General features: G+C 39.7%; 1 protein-coding gene across 1 annotated transcript in view; it reads right to left on the bottom strand.

Moving 5' to 3' along the window:
• Positions 1 to 425: 425 nt before the first annotated feature.
• The window catches only part of LOC134623883 (CD226 antigen-like), an 83685-nt gene continuing 68021 nt past the window's right edge, over positions 426 to 16089 (bottom strand). The window contains exons 4-5 of the mRNA XM_063468892.1: positions 1055 to 1393; positions 426 to 816 (exon numbers count right to left, since the gene is read on the bottom strand). Coding sequence (XP_063324962.1) covers positions 647 to 816; positions 1055 to 1393 — 509 coding nt within the window. The 3' untranslated portion in view covers positions 426 to 646. The remainder of the gene's footprint in view (positions 817 to 1054; positions 1394 to 16089) is intronic.

Below are 16089 nucleotides of genomic sequence, written 5' to 3'. Positions count from 1 at the left end.
GTCCAGGCTTTTCCTTGTGAAGAGCTCATTCAGGGAGAAGGATTTGTTTGCGATGGAGCGAGCGTTCAAGAGCGCAATCCGAGTAAAAGCTGGCAGTGCAGGTTTCCCATCAGCTTGTCGGAGTGGAATAGACAGCAAACACCGTGTCCGCATGCGAGGTCTCCATCGCACAACCGGGGCCAACCACCGGTTGTGAGATGCGGGCTGTGAGGGCGCAGCGGTGGGGAGATAATCGGCGAAATCCAGAGCATCAGATGGGCAGGATTCACGCTGTAGTGGAAGCAAGTACGTGTTTCCAATCAAATCCGGAAGGGTAACTGGCAGCAGAAAACGGGGTTGCCTCCAGACGAGTCGGGAAATCTCCGATCTGTAGGCTCGTCTGATGTGAAAATGGTCTCTCATCACCACTCTTGCACTGAGATGAGCGACTAACCTGGAAGCTAAAACAAACTAATAACTAATACTGATGCACACAAAGCAAACAAATAAACAAAAACAGTAACTTCAAATCACCGACAGCTGACTGATGTCTGTCCTCAGATCATCTTCTGAATGTTCAATAACAATAAATGAAGTCTGGCTCATCAGGAGACTCAGACTCCAGGAGTTCAGCTGTAAAGAACTCACATTTCAAACAGACTGCAATTCAGCAGGAATCTGGTACAGCTCTTGACTCTTTGTTTTTTTCACGTTTTCTGTAGATCAAAAATCCAACAACAGCAGCAACAAGAAGCAAAGCAGGAACACTCAGACCAACTTTCAGTCCAACAGATCCTGCCTCCTTCCCTCCATCCTCTGTGTCTCCTCCTGTCTGACCTGCAGGTGAGAAACAGGTGTGAGGTGTCAGCTGTCAGGTAGGTGATGAGTGAAGAACAGAACAGAATCCATTTCCTCTTCAAACTGCTGTCAGACATTATCTACTGCACTCTGATCACATCACTCAGACCAGCTGCTTTCTACAAAGTCTCATCAACAACATCTTTAGAAACAAACATCAACAACCAGGAAGCAGCTTCACCTCTGATCACACACACACTCAACTCTACTCACTCACCTGGAGGAACAACATGAAGGTTGGTGCTGTTGATGAGCTTCGGCCTGCCTCCACCTCCGGCAATGACAATACACTCGTATGTTCCAGTGTCATTAATGGTCACATCCTTCAGAATCAAAGACACGTCTCCATCCTTCATCTGTCTGTCCTGCAGATCCACCCGGTTCCTAAAAGATGGATGCTGGTCATCTGTTTCAAATTGCTTATTCTTGTACAAAAGCAAATACTCATCTCCCAGGTCAGCTCTGCTCCATTTTAAAACACTGATGGGATTATTATTTGGAGCTCGACATGTCAGAGTGACGTCCTGTCCAGACTCAGCTGTGATGTTTTTCTTGTCTGAAAGAGGGAACAACACAGAGCAGAGAGGTTAAAGGTCAAAGTACAACTGTTCCCTTCAACATCAGCCAATCAGAGTGAGTACACACACACACACACACACACACACACACACACACACACACACACACACACACACACACACACACACACAGATAATAAACAAACATGATGTGTGAGAGAAAGCAGCCTCTCATTATAAGACACTGTGGGTCTCTGCATGCTGCCTTTATGGAGCTACAGCTGTTTGTATACACTGAACAAAAAGCTCTGTAGCTGTATACTGACTCCTGAAACTACAACACATCACACTGACACACACATTACACTTCTTTGTCTCTGTGCTGCAGTTCATTTTAACCCTCCCAGACCCATGCTGCCAACATACATGTACTGGGATCATTATTACTAGTTACATTACTTCAGTGTTTAATGCTGCTTTATATTTGAACTGAGACGCTGGAACTGACTGCAGGTCAGATTCAAACTGATAAATAACCCTCTCTACTTCGTGAGCCACTAATTAACAATGGTCATGCATCACCCACAGAAAAGAGAAAGAGCTCTGAGATGGTTGAAGTGAATGTCAACAGTAATAAAAAAGTAATACTTGTAATGTGTTGGTCAAGTCCACCATCACAGGATTAAATGACTACAGGCCTGTCTGCCTGATGTCTGTGGTCATGACGTCCTATGACAGACTTATGTTGAGCCACCTGAAGGGCATCAAAGCCTCTGCTGGACATCCTGTAGTTTCCCTACTGGGCAAACAGGTCAGCTGAAGATGCATCAGTATGGGATTGCAATAAATCCTTCATCAACTCGACCAACCTGGGACATGCGCCAGTATCCTGTATCCAACAAAGTCATCCCAGACATCCTCCAGCAGAAGTTCACCCAACTTACTGTGCCCACCTCCACCTGTCAGAGGACTACCAGCTAGAGATGGACCAATCCGATATTACGTATCGGTCCGATACTGATGTAAATTACTGGATCGGATATCGGCGAGAAATAAAAAATGTAATCCGATCCATTAAATATAAAAAAAAGCACCTCACAAAATTTGTGACACGGCGTAACTTGCCTCATAACTGTAGCACGTTGGAGCAGTGTGCTCACGTGATAGAGCGGCTGTGCTAGTAAACCAGCATTTAATCTCCGAGGAAGTTATCCCAGAGTGAAGTAAAGCAAGTGTGTAAGTTAATCTCTGAATGTTTGTAAAGCATTCCAGCGTTAAGCTCAACAACCGATATATGGAGCATCCGCCTCTTCTCTCTCTCTCCTGCCACTTCATGAAACTGCTTAATGATCAGCTGATCGGCTTTTCTCTCGCGAGTCTGTCTCTCTTTGTTTTTGGCCCACTTTGCACCAGAAAGAGGAAACCAGGGGCTGAACAACAGCAGGACGTTTAAGCTTCATAAGCTGTTGTTAGAATTTATTTAATATTACTTTCTAGACCTTTTCTACGTAGCTGACGGCTGGTAACTGTGCAGGGGCGGATCTAGCAAAGTTTAGGATAGGGCATTAAGAGGAAAAAGGGGGCACAAAGATATACTTTTCTTTCTTATTCTCATTTAAAATGTCTAACTTTTAAAAAATAATTATCTGAATCTTACACCCAAAGTTTTAATCTTATGTAAAATATATAGAAGTCCATTACTGTATATAGTAACTGTTAATTCTAATATACCCTAGTAAGCTATATTACTTTTTCCTTTGGGAAGATACCATTTGTGCAGTCTGCAATTCTGTAGAAGATAGATGTTGAATCTATTTAATTATTCTTGAAAAATAATTTATTTCTGTGCATTTTTTTCCACACTGCATCAAATTAAAGTTGATTACGTCGATTAAGCATCATGAGGTGGAGGGTGGGGGTGGTTCCCTATTTTGCTTTTATTTTGCTTAATATTTCTGCTATTACTCTTTAAAATACCAGAATAGGGAGGATGGTGCAGGTTTAAGTTCATTAGATTGATCAGTATTGCTGAACTATGAAATATTTTGGGTGCAGTGTATTTTTTACATACAGGTATAACAGAATAGCTTTAGTGTTGTTGTTTATTTAAACTTGAGTATGAACTTATACAAAATGCAGCAAGTTATTAAAAAAACAGTTTCATTGATTAAAAAACACACTATATCGGATTCATATCGGTATCGGCAGATATCCAAATTTATGATATCGGTATCGGACATAAAAAAGTGGTATCGTGCCATCTCTACTACCAGCTACCTCAAGATTCAAGATTCACATCATGCACACAGACCATCAACAGTGGGCTTCACCAGAGGTGTGTTCTCTTGCCACTGGTCTTCTGTCTCTACACTAATGACTGCACCTGAAGAGAACCTCCTGAAGTTTGCAGATGACACCATTATCACTGGTCTGACTGGGAACAATCAAGTTCTCCTAAAGACAGTAGGTGGACCAGTTGCTTCCAATGATACAGTCAAAGACTGTCAAAATGAGAAACCCCCAACACTCCACTTTCCAGCCTTTCAACAATACAGTATAAACTGCGAATCACTTCAGATTACCAGGATCCACCTCTTAGAGGAACTAGTCCTTACAGACATAAAGCATTTTTCATTAGTACCTAGGTGGATCAGCTCAACACTGTATGACTCAGCTCGACTCTTTTTCCATTACAATCGAGAACAGCTTAGTAAACAATCATATGACCCCCTATGAGCAAGCACTTTGGTGACAGTGTGAAGGAAAAACTCCCTTTTAACAGGAAGAAACCTCCAGCAGAACCAGGCTCAGGGAGGGGACGCATGTGCTGTGACCAAGGGACAGAAGACAGGAATATATGAGATATATGGAAGGTTGGCAATTGGCCGATAATGAGCCAAGACAGCTAGCTCAAGAAGTTGCGTTTTTGAAGTAAAGGTTTACCTACTGCCAGCTTGAAGGCCTGTGGTACATAGCTGATTATTACAGACAGGTTGATCGTGTTTAAGATTGAAACATTAAGTCGTGGTAAAAATCATTAACCATGTACTGAAAAGTGCCCGTTATCAGGTACTACCACCCGATGGAAAACTCTAAAATCCAGGATGAGCCAACTACAGTAGGTAGAAATGGGATAAAGGCTAATAGGCTATTCAAGAGAAGGCCCAGCAGAGGTTGTTTTTCCTTTGGTAACTCAGGAATTGCAGCGTCTCACAGTAAAATGCAAAAGTGTTTCAAAAAGAAGAAGAGATTAATGCGACAGCAAATCATTCGTACACTTCCTGTATCGCTAAATCCGTTCACGGACATTCCTGTAAGACTGCGTCATAGAGCAATTTTAGTGGCTACAACTTAACACGCTGCACATATAAGATGGTTTCCCCCAGCAGATAGTTTATATTTCACTTTAATGTGCTGCGTGTAAAAGAATCGGTAAAACTGGCGCTTCCTGCTGTTTTTAAACCGAAACTCTGAACCAGGAAATGTGTTCAGCATCTGTTAACGAGCTGATCTAGAGACAGACACCTTCATGGAAACTCTGGAGTTAAATTCAACATAACTCGTTAAACCATTATTGAAAAAGATCGTCTAAGGTGTGGCATCTGAAGGTGCCACCGGGGGTGCCAGTAACCGAGTCACTCTTTCATCATATTTAGCCCAGAATAAAGTACCGGCCAGTTTAAAACAGCAGCTTTACAACATGTTTGACTTTATAATAACTAAATTTAACCTGCACAGACGAAGGCAACCAGACAAGTCCACCAAAACGCGATATATATTTTGGTAGCCATCACAGTTTGGGTAACGGGAAACAAGGTTTGATCAAACACTTCCGCATGTGATGTGTTGTGATGCATTTCATTGCACTCGGAAGGCTGAGAAAGTGCGACTCGCTCGCACTGTGAAGGTTTTCATTTACTACTTTTAGTTAGAGCCATTCATTGGTCAGTAGCAGAGCGGTGCAATGCTAGCCTTGTTGCAGGTAAAACCATGACTGCAGGTTGTTCATATTAGAGTTTGGTCAGTGCTCTGTGCACCGATTATTTAGCAAGTCTAAAATACACCACAGTGGGAAACAGATTTAAAGGATTTACAGTTTTATTACAGGTACATTCCCCGCCTCCATCTCGGATTGTTAACTTGAGATTCATGAAGCTGTCTGACTTTCCCAGTTTGAAATACAGACTGAGGACGTGATCAAACTGAAAATTCCGACTGGGATCCGTTTCTAGCTACTCCGTTTCTTCTTCGTCTGGTTATTGGCCAATCCGCTTACAGTACGGTTACTTTAGCGTTTCCTACTGGAGTGACTGGAGAATAGCAGGAGGAAAATTTGTACGGTAAAGAATAAGAGAGAATAATAACTCTAAATATGTTTTATATTTTATATTACACAGAGTAGCCACCTTTTGCTTTGTTGACAGCATCATAAACCATTGGCCTTCTCTCAGTCAGCGAGCTTCATGATGTAGTCACCTGTAGTCACCTCCATCATTACTTTAAGAACTGAGTCAGTCAGTCTGGAAAATTGCTAAAAGTTTGAATGTTTCCCCAGGTGCAGTCACAAAAAACATCAAGTGCTATGATGAAACTGGTTTACATGAGGACCGCCCCAGGAAAGGAAGATCAAGAGTCACGTCTGCAGCTGAGGATAAATTCATCTGAGTCACCAGCCTCAGAAATCACAAGTTAACAGCACCTCAGATCAGAGCCCAGATAAATGTCACATAGAGCTCCAGCAGCAGACACATCTCTACATCACCTCTTCAGAGAAGACTGTTGAATCAGGCCTTTATGTTCAAATAGCTGCTAAGAAACCACGACTGAGGAAAAGCAACAAGCAAAAGAGATTTGTTTGGGCCAAGAAACTCAAGGAGTAGACGTTAGACGAGATAAAATCTGTACTTGGGTCTGATGTCCAGTCAACATGACTTGGGATGAGATGGACTCCAGGGTGAAGGCTAAAGGACCAACAAGTACTCTGCATCTCTCAGCATGCTCATCATTGGAGGGCGCAATATCACTGCCCCCATAAAATATTGAGAGGATATAAATGGATCACAAAAAATTACAAAAATAAACACATATCGCAAATAACTACAATTTGCTCATATAGCGCTCGTGGTTGCCTGCATGTTTCTGTCAGAATCCTGCTTGTGGCCAAACTCCATTAAAATAAGCACGTGTAAAATATCCTCCTGAGAACCATCCTATTCATTTATGTCCCCTATAATGGACATTTGTTTTTGGTCTATATCTTTTGGCTTATTTGAGCTACTGTACTAGTCCTGAAGTACTAAACAAGGGCCAACGTGAGCATTGCATTGAGGTATGAAGTCAAAAAAAGTTCAGTGGGAAAATTCTTTTTTCTCTTGGTTGTCAGGAGGACATGACACACTTGATCTCAAATCTGCTCATGCTATACAAACAAGTTTAAACTGGCTCAGACCACATGTACAAACCTGATGAAGGCACGCCTGACTGAATATTACTGACATCGCTGTTACTATTAATATTTCCTTAAACATAATTCCTGCCAATCACTCAGACCAGCTGCTTTCTACAAAGTCTCATCAACAACATCTTTAGAAACAAACATCAACAACCAGGAAGCAGCTTCACCTCTGATCACACACACACTCAACTCTACTCACTCACCTGGAGGAACAACATGAAGGTAGATGATGGTGATGAGCCTCTGACCACTTGTTCCTGTCTGGATGAGTCGACACTCGTATGTTCCAGTGTCATTAATCGTCACGTTGTTCAGAATCAAAGACATGTCTCCATCCTTCATCTCTGTCCTGAGGATCCACCCGGTAATCAAAAGATGGATGCTGGTTATCAAGAGGCCACCCCGGTAAACAAGCACATTTTTATATCTCCCAGGTCAGCTCTGCTCCACTCTACAACTATGATGTTGTTGTTTGAAGCTCGACGTGTCAGTGACATCTTAGGAGACAGACTTAGGTGTGATGATTTTCTGTCTGAAAGAGGAAACAACACAGAGCGGAGAGTTTAAAGCTTAAAGTTCATTTCTGCAACAGTTGCACATGTCCCATATACCATCAGTAGAAGAACCAGAGTCTGGGGACGTCTTGATCCTCAATCATCCAATAAGTACGTCCTCAAAAGTTGATTCTGTTCATCTGGATGTAGTGTTTTCAGTGGGACAACCGTTTCATCACTCATCCAGTGACTTCTTCAGTCTCAGCTGACTGCAGGTTTCCCCAATCTTACAAACAGTACATTTGCATAATGACTGAAACCACTGAAGGAACAATGGGCTGTGAGGTCAGTTCCTTGATCAAAAATATGCAAATTCTCATGACCATTGATCAACAACTGCTGATCAAAACTCATTAATCAAAGACCATTGATCAACTGAAGTTCTCAATTCAGAACAGTCTAAAAACCAAGATCAATGATTCTTCTAATTATGGGATCCTGAACAGCTCTGTTTGTCTGTCTGTATGCAGGTGAAACTGCTTCAACAGTGAGTCTTTGTCACTGATATCAACTGACTCTGTGTGTTGTGTGTCATACTGTGACAAGAGACAACAGCAAAACAATAGGTGTGGTGGCAGAACGTTGATGTTGAAAAGGGAAAATCCAACAACTCTACCGGAGAAATTTTGTCCAGGTCATATTTACCTTTATTTACACATTCAGGCAGCAGAGTGAGAGAAAAGCTGAGAGAAGCTTTTTTAGGTCTGTGTGTTTGTTTTTGTAAACACTTAACTTCTCTTCTGTTGAGGTTCATCACGTTTGTCCTACTGGATTTGAAAAAGTCTTGCTGGCAGCTGTGACATCTGTTTTGTCTGCACACTTTTCCTGAGCAATCATGATGTAATCAACTAAAACTAAACATGAGGCAAATCTCAGCCTCCTGAAAATTCTCTTCTTTATCCAAGGCTATGATGTCCTCATGTAGCCAATGTTAGATTTTTTTCCCTTTACAACCTCATATATATATATATATATATATATATATACATATATATATATATATATATATATATATATATATGAGATATCACAATGTGCTGCCTAGCAACCAGCTATCAATGGACCAAAATTATCCATGTTTATGCTTAATGCGCTACAACAGGAACAGGCCAAACCCTGCTGCAGCATGGTCATGTATGAAGCAAAAATAAATACATGATTATATAAATGCTTCAAAACCTTCTCTGCCATTTTTCACAAATTAAATATTTTTTCTTGTTTGTAGTGAGGTTGCAAAAAGAAACAGAAAAATAAAGTGACTTTTGATTTCTCTTGTTTGAGGATTTTATATTTTCCCTACTTGATTCTTTTTAGTTTCATTTCCCTCCTTTTGATTTAATTCTGTTTCCTTTTGGTTTAAGATTTAAACTTTTTTTCTTTATTTTTTTAAATTGCCAAAGTGAAGTCGAGCTTATTTATTCCAGACACAGTGAACATATTTAATAAACACAGTCAGGAATAAAAAGCACTTTCTGATTACAGTCTGTAACTGCACACATTTGAACAACACTGCAAAGTTCATTCAGTCATTTAATTTAGAAAAGCAGGAAAATATCAATATTTTATGTTTTTTAGACAGAATTATCTTAAATGAATGTAAAAGTTAATTGAAGAGTCAATTTAAATTTCCTATTTTGTTTCAACATCTCTGAAAACCTCATTAGACTGATGTGCTCATTAGAGCAACACAGTAAAGTTCATTCTGTGTACAGTCGTGGCCAAAGGTTTTGAGAATGACACAAATATTAGTTTTCACAAAGTTTTCTTCTAAACTGCTTTTAGATCTTTGTGTCCGTTGTTTCTGTGATGTACTGAAATATAATGAACAGCACTTCATATGTTTCAAAGGCTTTTATCGACAATTACATGACATTTATGCAAAGAGTCAGTATTTGCAGTGTTGGCCCTTCTTTTTCAGGACCTCTGCAATTCGACTGGGCCTGCTCTCAATCAACTTCTGGGCCAAATCCTGACTGATAGAAACCCATTCTGTCATAATCACTTGTTGGAGTTTGTCAGAATTAGTGTTTTGGTTTTTTTTAATTAAATAACAGTTTATTGTAATAGCAGTTTGTGCCTTGTTCTTAGATGGACAGCAAGTGGAGAGTGATAGATGAAGTGAGGAAATAGAAGGAGGAAGAGAAGCAAAGAGTGAATCACAGGCAGAGTCGAGTTTATTTCTCACAGTTTTTTGTTGCTTTATGGTTCCAAACACTGTCACCTATATTTGCATTTTGTTATTATCTCATGACACTTGTTTGATCAGCTGCCATTTCTCCTATGGACTTTTTATAGTCTACAGTCTCAAATCAGCACAGCCCTCCAGCACCATCAGCAGCAGGAGCAGCAGCAGCCCCTCAACAGCAACATTGTACCCATCAGGTAAAACTACACTACGTTTGCTTTGCCTTGTCGCCACCTCACAACAGTGATATAGCAACGTCCCAGCATAAAAGTAACATTTTATGCTGGATGTTACGGCTCAGGAGTGAGAACGTCTCAACATAGTATGATGGGATGCCATATTAGATTCTAGATGAATGTGTGTTGTTGTTGAGCCTGGTTCAATGTGCCCCTTTTTAACTTTGAGCACCCGCCCCTTTAAACGTCTCTGCACGGCCCTGCAACATCAACTCTCCCTCTGCACTTTTATTTATTTGACTTTAACATGTTGAAATGAGCTTTGAAGAAACATTTACTGAAATAAAGCTTTCATCATAGGATTCATGAACTTTACAAATAATCGGTGGATTTATCTTCTGTTGTAGATCAACCTTTATCACTTAGAGCCATCTTAAGTCCGTTTTCCTAGCCTTTCACTCACTAACATCTCATATGATTTTAGATCCTTACTGTTCCCGACCTGTAGGTGGGCTCAGTGCGCCACCTACAGGGCAGACGATTAAGTGTTGTTCATAGTTCATATTTAAATAGAAGACGTTGGACATTGAACAAGTTAAAACACGTCCATTCATCCATGAACATGCAAGAAATAAAAATAATGGTTTACTTCATGTCTGAAATATGTAGAAAATATTCTTGGTATAACAGTTTGGGTCTAAGTGCAGATGTTCCAGATGTTCTGCAGTCTCTCCGTGTTTCATATTAACATGTAGATGTTGTACCAAAGTGAAGCTTTTTGATTTCACTGCAGGAATGTGAATAACTCTGAGCTTGAAAGGAAACTAAATGGACTTTTTCTCATTTATTTATTAGAAAGTGTAGGAGAGCACCAGATGAACAAGTGTTACTGTAACAGGAAACACAAACACATCATCAAAGGATCTTTATGTTCATCATTATCAGTTTCCTTCTCTTTCTCTGACGAATCTGATTGGCTGGTTCACTCAGAGCTGCTTTCACAGGAGGTCAGGGTGTCACACAAACAGCTTTAACTGCACAAAGACACATTTAAATCATCTCAGTGTTTGATTTATGAAGAAATAATAAAGAAGTGTTCCACAGGTGTACATAAAGCTGCTTCTCACACAAGCTCTGACACTTCAGTGACTTCCTGAATTTCTTTAAAGCTGTTAAATAAAGAGCTGCGACTGCTATGAGCTGCTTATGATGCCTAGATTAAGCTCTTTGTGAGGATTACAATGACAGATGTTAAAGCCCCTTTTCCATTACTACCTATTCGGAGGGAAATTGTGAGAGGTCGGCACCAGTTTTTTATAAACAAACTTTGTGAAGGTGCAGCAGTTGACCTTTGTCCTGTGAGCTCCAGCCGAACATCCTTTTTCATTTGTCAGGGATGAGCTGTGTTCAGTCTCTTAATCTGAACCCCCTCCCACCTGTCCTGCTTCAGGTCGAGTCCTTCCTGGAAGCAGCTGACCTGTGTGTCCGTGTTTAGTGTATAGAAATTACTTTTTGTACAGAAAACCCAGCGTGGACTCAAAGTCGAAAACAAACATAACTCTTTTAAAAAAACAACCTTGGAGGCTTTGGTTGTGAACTGAGGAGCTTCCACGTGTTGAACAGCTGCACTTAAACTGCTGTGAACAGTTTAAGTGCAACACATGATTTGTGTTGCTGTAGCTGTGTGTGAAACATGGTTGCATGCCCACAGATTTAATGTTCAAAGACAAACAGACACACACTGGATGCGAAGCCATACACTTGAGTTTCACATGAAGATTAATCACAGTAAACCAGTTTAAACTTGCAGAGCTTGTTTTTCACTGTTAGCTTTTGTTGAACCGTTCAGACAACTGTCGTTACCTGATGGAAGGAGAAAACAGCTGTAGTATTAAAAAGTATTTCAAAGTCTAAAAATGTATGAACTGAAGTGAATTTAATTCAGAAACTTTTAGAATCCTCGAAATGTTTCTCTCAGGCTGTGAAAACTTTATCTATGCTGTTTTACAGTCTTGTACAAATGACTTTAATCATTTTGTTGATAATTATTGCTGATAAAAAGTCACTCTATTATTTTAATAAATCCTGAATCTGCTGCGAGACAAAAATAAAAACGTGGTGTGACGTTACAGGCATTTAAAAACAAAGTGCTCTTGTTGTGAAAATCTGTCTCTTTCACCCACCTGCCCTTAGATACAGGTGGAGCCCCGCCTCCTTCCAGGAAGAAGCTCACCTGAGTGTCCGTGTTTAGTGTGAAGTGGAGCTTATTTTCGCTGTGTGTTTGAAAAAACTGTAAGTTTGCTTTGTTTCCTAATTTAACAGTTTGTCTTTAGGAACTTTACTGTTTGTTCAGCTCATGTTTGATTTCTTCACACAACAAACTGTGTGTGTTTTTATTTCCGGTCTCTCCGTTAAAGTCAGTGTGTAATGTTTTCTGTTTCTGCCATTTTATCGATGTTCGTGATCTGACTCTGGAAATCAGATAAAACACACTGAATGTCTCCACAGAGCTGCTGGAGAAACTCTGAGCTCTGTGTTTAATAGTTACAGCAACAGCACGAGAGAAGCAGATTTTGTAAACGAATATTTTGTATAGATGTTTCGTAGAGATTGGTTGAACATGTCGGTCTTACAAATACTGCGCCACTAACTGTTGGCTCCGCTCCCAACAGGAAAAACAAGTTTTTTAGAGTTGACTGAAACTAAACTAAATCTAAACTAGATCTCAAAATACAGAAAACACTAAATTATTAATAAGGATCAATGAAAAACATTAACAACAAATTTCCTGTTAATGGATTTTAGTTTGATTAGGAAAAAAGGATAAAATAAATAAAAAATAAAAACTTGCCTTATCTTTTACAGACACATTTATTAAGATGTTGGATTTCTCCAAGACTGTCAGTCACTGCTTTCAAAGAGGCGCAATGAAAGTAATCTAAATCAGTCGAGCCTCTGAAATACACCCTAATTACATAATAAATGAAAAATAAAATCTAAACTGAAAGGAGCAATCTCACTCTGGAAACTAACTGAATTAAAAAACAAAAAGTGAAACGAAAAAACAAACAAAGGCAAAAAATGACAAATGTATAAAACTCTGCTGTCTGTGATTTCAGCCACCGCAGACGTCTTCCTTCATTTAAAGATGAATTTCTACTCTCAATGTGTTAATTTAAAGTTCTCATCCTCGAGGAGGGAGAGCAGAGGACTTTGTAAAGTGTTGTTTAAAACAGCCAGCTTCGATTTAGGATATCAGCAAAGATGCTTTCATATCAGACTCATTTTTGTATTAATAGACGTCGGACATTGATCTGTGCATGACATTAAAAAAAAGTTGAGCTTTTTCTTGTTGCAAAAAAAGAAAAACAAAAGTCTTATATGTATTTTATTATATATTAATGTTGAATTAAAACTTTACTCTTATATCTGTACAAAATAGTTTTGATTAAAGTGCAGATGTTACAGATGTTTTAATTATGTCTACATTTGCTGTGAAACAGAAAAATGAACAAAACTGTTATAAATCTATCTGTGGGGTTATTTTTGAGCTGTATTACTGTATATACAGTACTGTTATAGTTTCATGTTTTTTATGTACAACAGCTTGAGCAAAAAGCTTAAAAATTTAAAACCAGGACTTTAAGTTTGAACAGAGTTTCCACAGTGAGTTAAAATATTTGTACAGCAGCTCTGAGAACATTTACCAACAGTTTTCTGAATCCTTTAAATTCCTGATCTTTATTCATGGGTGTGGCACTGTTCATGGGTCTCAATAAAGTTTATTTCAAAAGTAAAAGATTAACACAGACACATCATCAGTCTGTGTTCATGTCATATAAAACTTGGAGTGGAAAGTTCCTTCTTGTGCTGCATTCAGGAACACCAGCGAAATGTCTCAACAGGCAGCTGCTCCTCAGAGTTTAGAAATAGGTTGTGTCACTTTGAATAAGGGCCATGAAAACAACTTTTTGTATCAGTCCCAAGCTATGTTTATTTTAACAGTGAGGTATTGTTCAGGGAATATTAGTGGTAATAATGAATTTTGAGAAAGATACAAAGTCATTTTATTATTTAAGTAAAAGCTGAATCTCCTCAGTGAAAAATCGAAATGAGTCAAGATTAAAGACACAAAGTTAAACAGAAAATCATCTGAAAATCTGCCTCTCCTTACCTGTCCTCCTTCAGGTGGAGTCCCGCCTCCTTCCAGGAGCTTACCTGTGTGTCCGTGTTTGGTGTCCAGGTGTGGAGTGGAGCTTGTAGTTGGGGTGTGTTTGAAGAAATTGTAAGTTTGCTTTGTTTCCTCCTTTAAAGGTTTGTCGTTATGAACTTTAAGAGCAGGATGTGAAGTAAGACGTTTTTATTTACGTAACATAACATAAATCAAATATATGATCTGAATTAGTGTAAATTAAACACACTCCTGATGTGTGTTAGTGTTTTTACAGGTCTGTTAAATAACATGTTATTGTTGATACCTCACAAAGATCATCTGTGCTGCAAAATGAAGCTATGCTGCAGGCAGTTACTAGTTTTAATGTTTCCTTGGCTCAAAACAACAAACATAATTTGATGCAGCTTTGTTTGTCCTGAATATGTAGAAGGACAGAGGACAGAGCTGCTTGTCTTTTACTTTCTTGTTTTTTCCTTGTATGTCAGAAAACCGTAGTGGTGTAAAGGGTGTATTCTGCCTCTCGCTCATGACAGTGGGGGATATGTTTAAGCTCCACCATAGCCAAATAGAAAATGATGGATAGATGTTTAGTAGTGGTGCAATGGATCAAAAATCTCATGGTTCAGATCGGATCACGGTTTAAAGTCACGGATCAGATCAATTTTCGGATCGGCAAAAATTAAAAAAAGACAAAAATTTGACTCGCCGTTTACTTATTTAAGTATTTTTTGCCTATTAAAAACATTCAGACTCATTCCACGCACTTATATAAAAACAAATTAAGGTGCAATATGGACATTATGGACCATGCTGGGCATCCTCTGCATCCTCTGCACACGGCCATAAACAACCAGAGGAGTCTGTTCAGTGACAGGTTGCTTCTCCCAAAGTCAAGAACCAGCAGACTTAAAAAGTCCTTTGTCCCACATGGCAACAAACTGTTTAACTCCTCGCTGGAGGGGAAACAGGGACAGAGGAGGGGGGAACAAGTAAGCTGTAGTGCCTTTTCACTGTGCAATCCAGCAGTGTAATAGACTCACAATACTTAAAATGTGCTGTTCCCTTGTATTCTTATTAAGTGTGCCTATTTAATGGCACACTTATTACTGTTCGACAGATTTATTATTCTTATTCCTAAACTTATTATTTTTCTTCCGCCTGAAATTATGAACTTTTTCACGGCCCGCAGGTTTGAGACGACCCCACATATGTCACACCGTTTCGTGCGGCTCGATCGGGAATAGGGTGCTATGACTTTTGGTAGGGATTCGTCGCACAGTTTTCCCAAAATTCCCCAAAAAAGACCCCATTTTTCCCCATTCATTTCGATTGGGAAGGGCCCGAAAAAAGGCGCCACCCCAGGCCACTTTGAAGGCCTACCGTTCGGCCATACTTTGTCGTAGAAACGTCATTTAAACTTTAAACGGGTCACAAGATTTTGGACTTTTATTGACCAAATCCTCGTTGCGATATCTTTTACGGTTGTTTCACAAGAGCAGTTTAAGTTTTAGGAAAATTGGCATTTTCACGGAATGTTCGCCCCACGGTCAACTGCCAAAAAACCAGAGTGTGGAGAATAATTGAAAAAATTTGTCTTTCTCGTCCTGTCCCACCCAAACCGTTTGCCCTACATCGATAATTTATACATCAAAACGTAGCTATTGTTGTCTTCTTTCATCCAATGTGTTTCTTATCAAGATCAGATTTACGGTTTTCTCACAAATGCCATCAAAGCGCAGCCTCCTCCCTCTCTGTCCCCCATAGACGACCATTCTAAAACTGCTCTCAATTTTCAGCTCAAACTTAACATCGAAGGGTGTCTTTACACTGTCACCACGTCAGTATGATACACTCTACAGGCATGAAAATTTAATATGTTGTAGTCTGGAAGTTCCTGCCACTCACGGTGAAAGAAGTATTGCGATCGGACCTACAGTTTTCTCTTGGCAAGCATTTGTTTCAGAGCTTAATTCCTGTTTGCCCATCTCTCTGTCTGACCCCAACTGCAGAGTCTGTGTGTGTGTGTCCCATCCCCTCCTGCCACTCACAGGAGTTACTATAGCAACAGGCCCTAACAGCTGAGCACAGGAACAGCTGATGACTCTCTGCTTAAAACTATGCAGTGTTTTGCTCAAACCGCATACATCCTGATGTGTTCATACATCTGATCCGGCAGTAGCATAGGCACAC

The sequence above is a fragment of the Pelmatolapia mariae genome, linkage group LG3_W, assembly GCF_036321145.2.
Source record: "Pelmatolapia mariae isolate MD_Pm_ZW linkage group LG3_W, Pm_UMD_F_2, whole genome shotgun sequence".
NCBI classification, from domain to species: domain Eukaryota; kingdom Metazoa; phylum Chordata; class Actinopteri; order Cichliformes; family Cichlidae; genus Pelmatolapia; species Pelmatolapia mariae.
The sequence above is the reverse complement of the archived record's forward strand: the minus strand, read 5'-3'. Positions and strand labels throughout refer to the sequence as shown.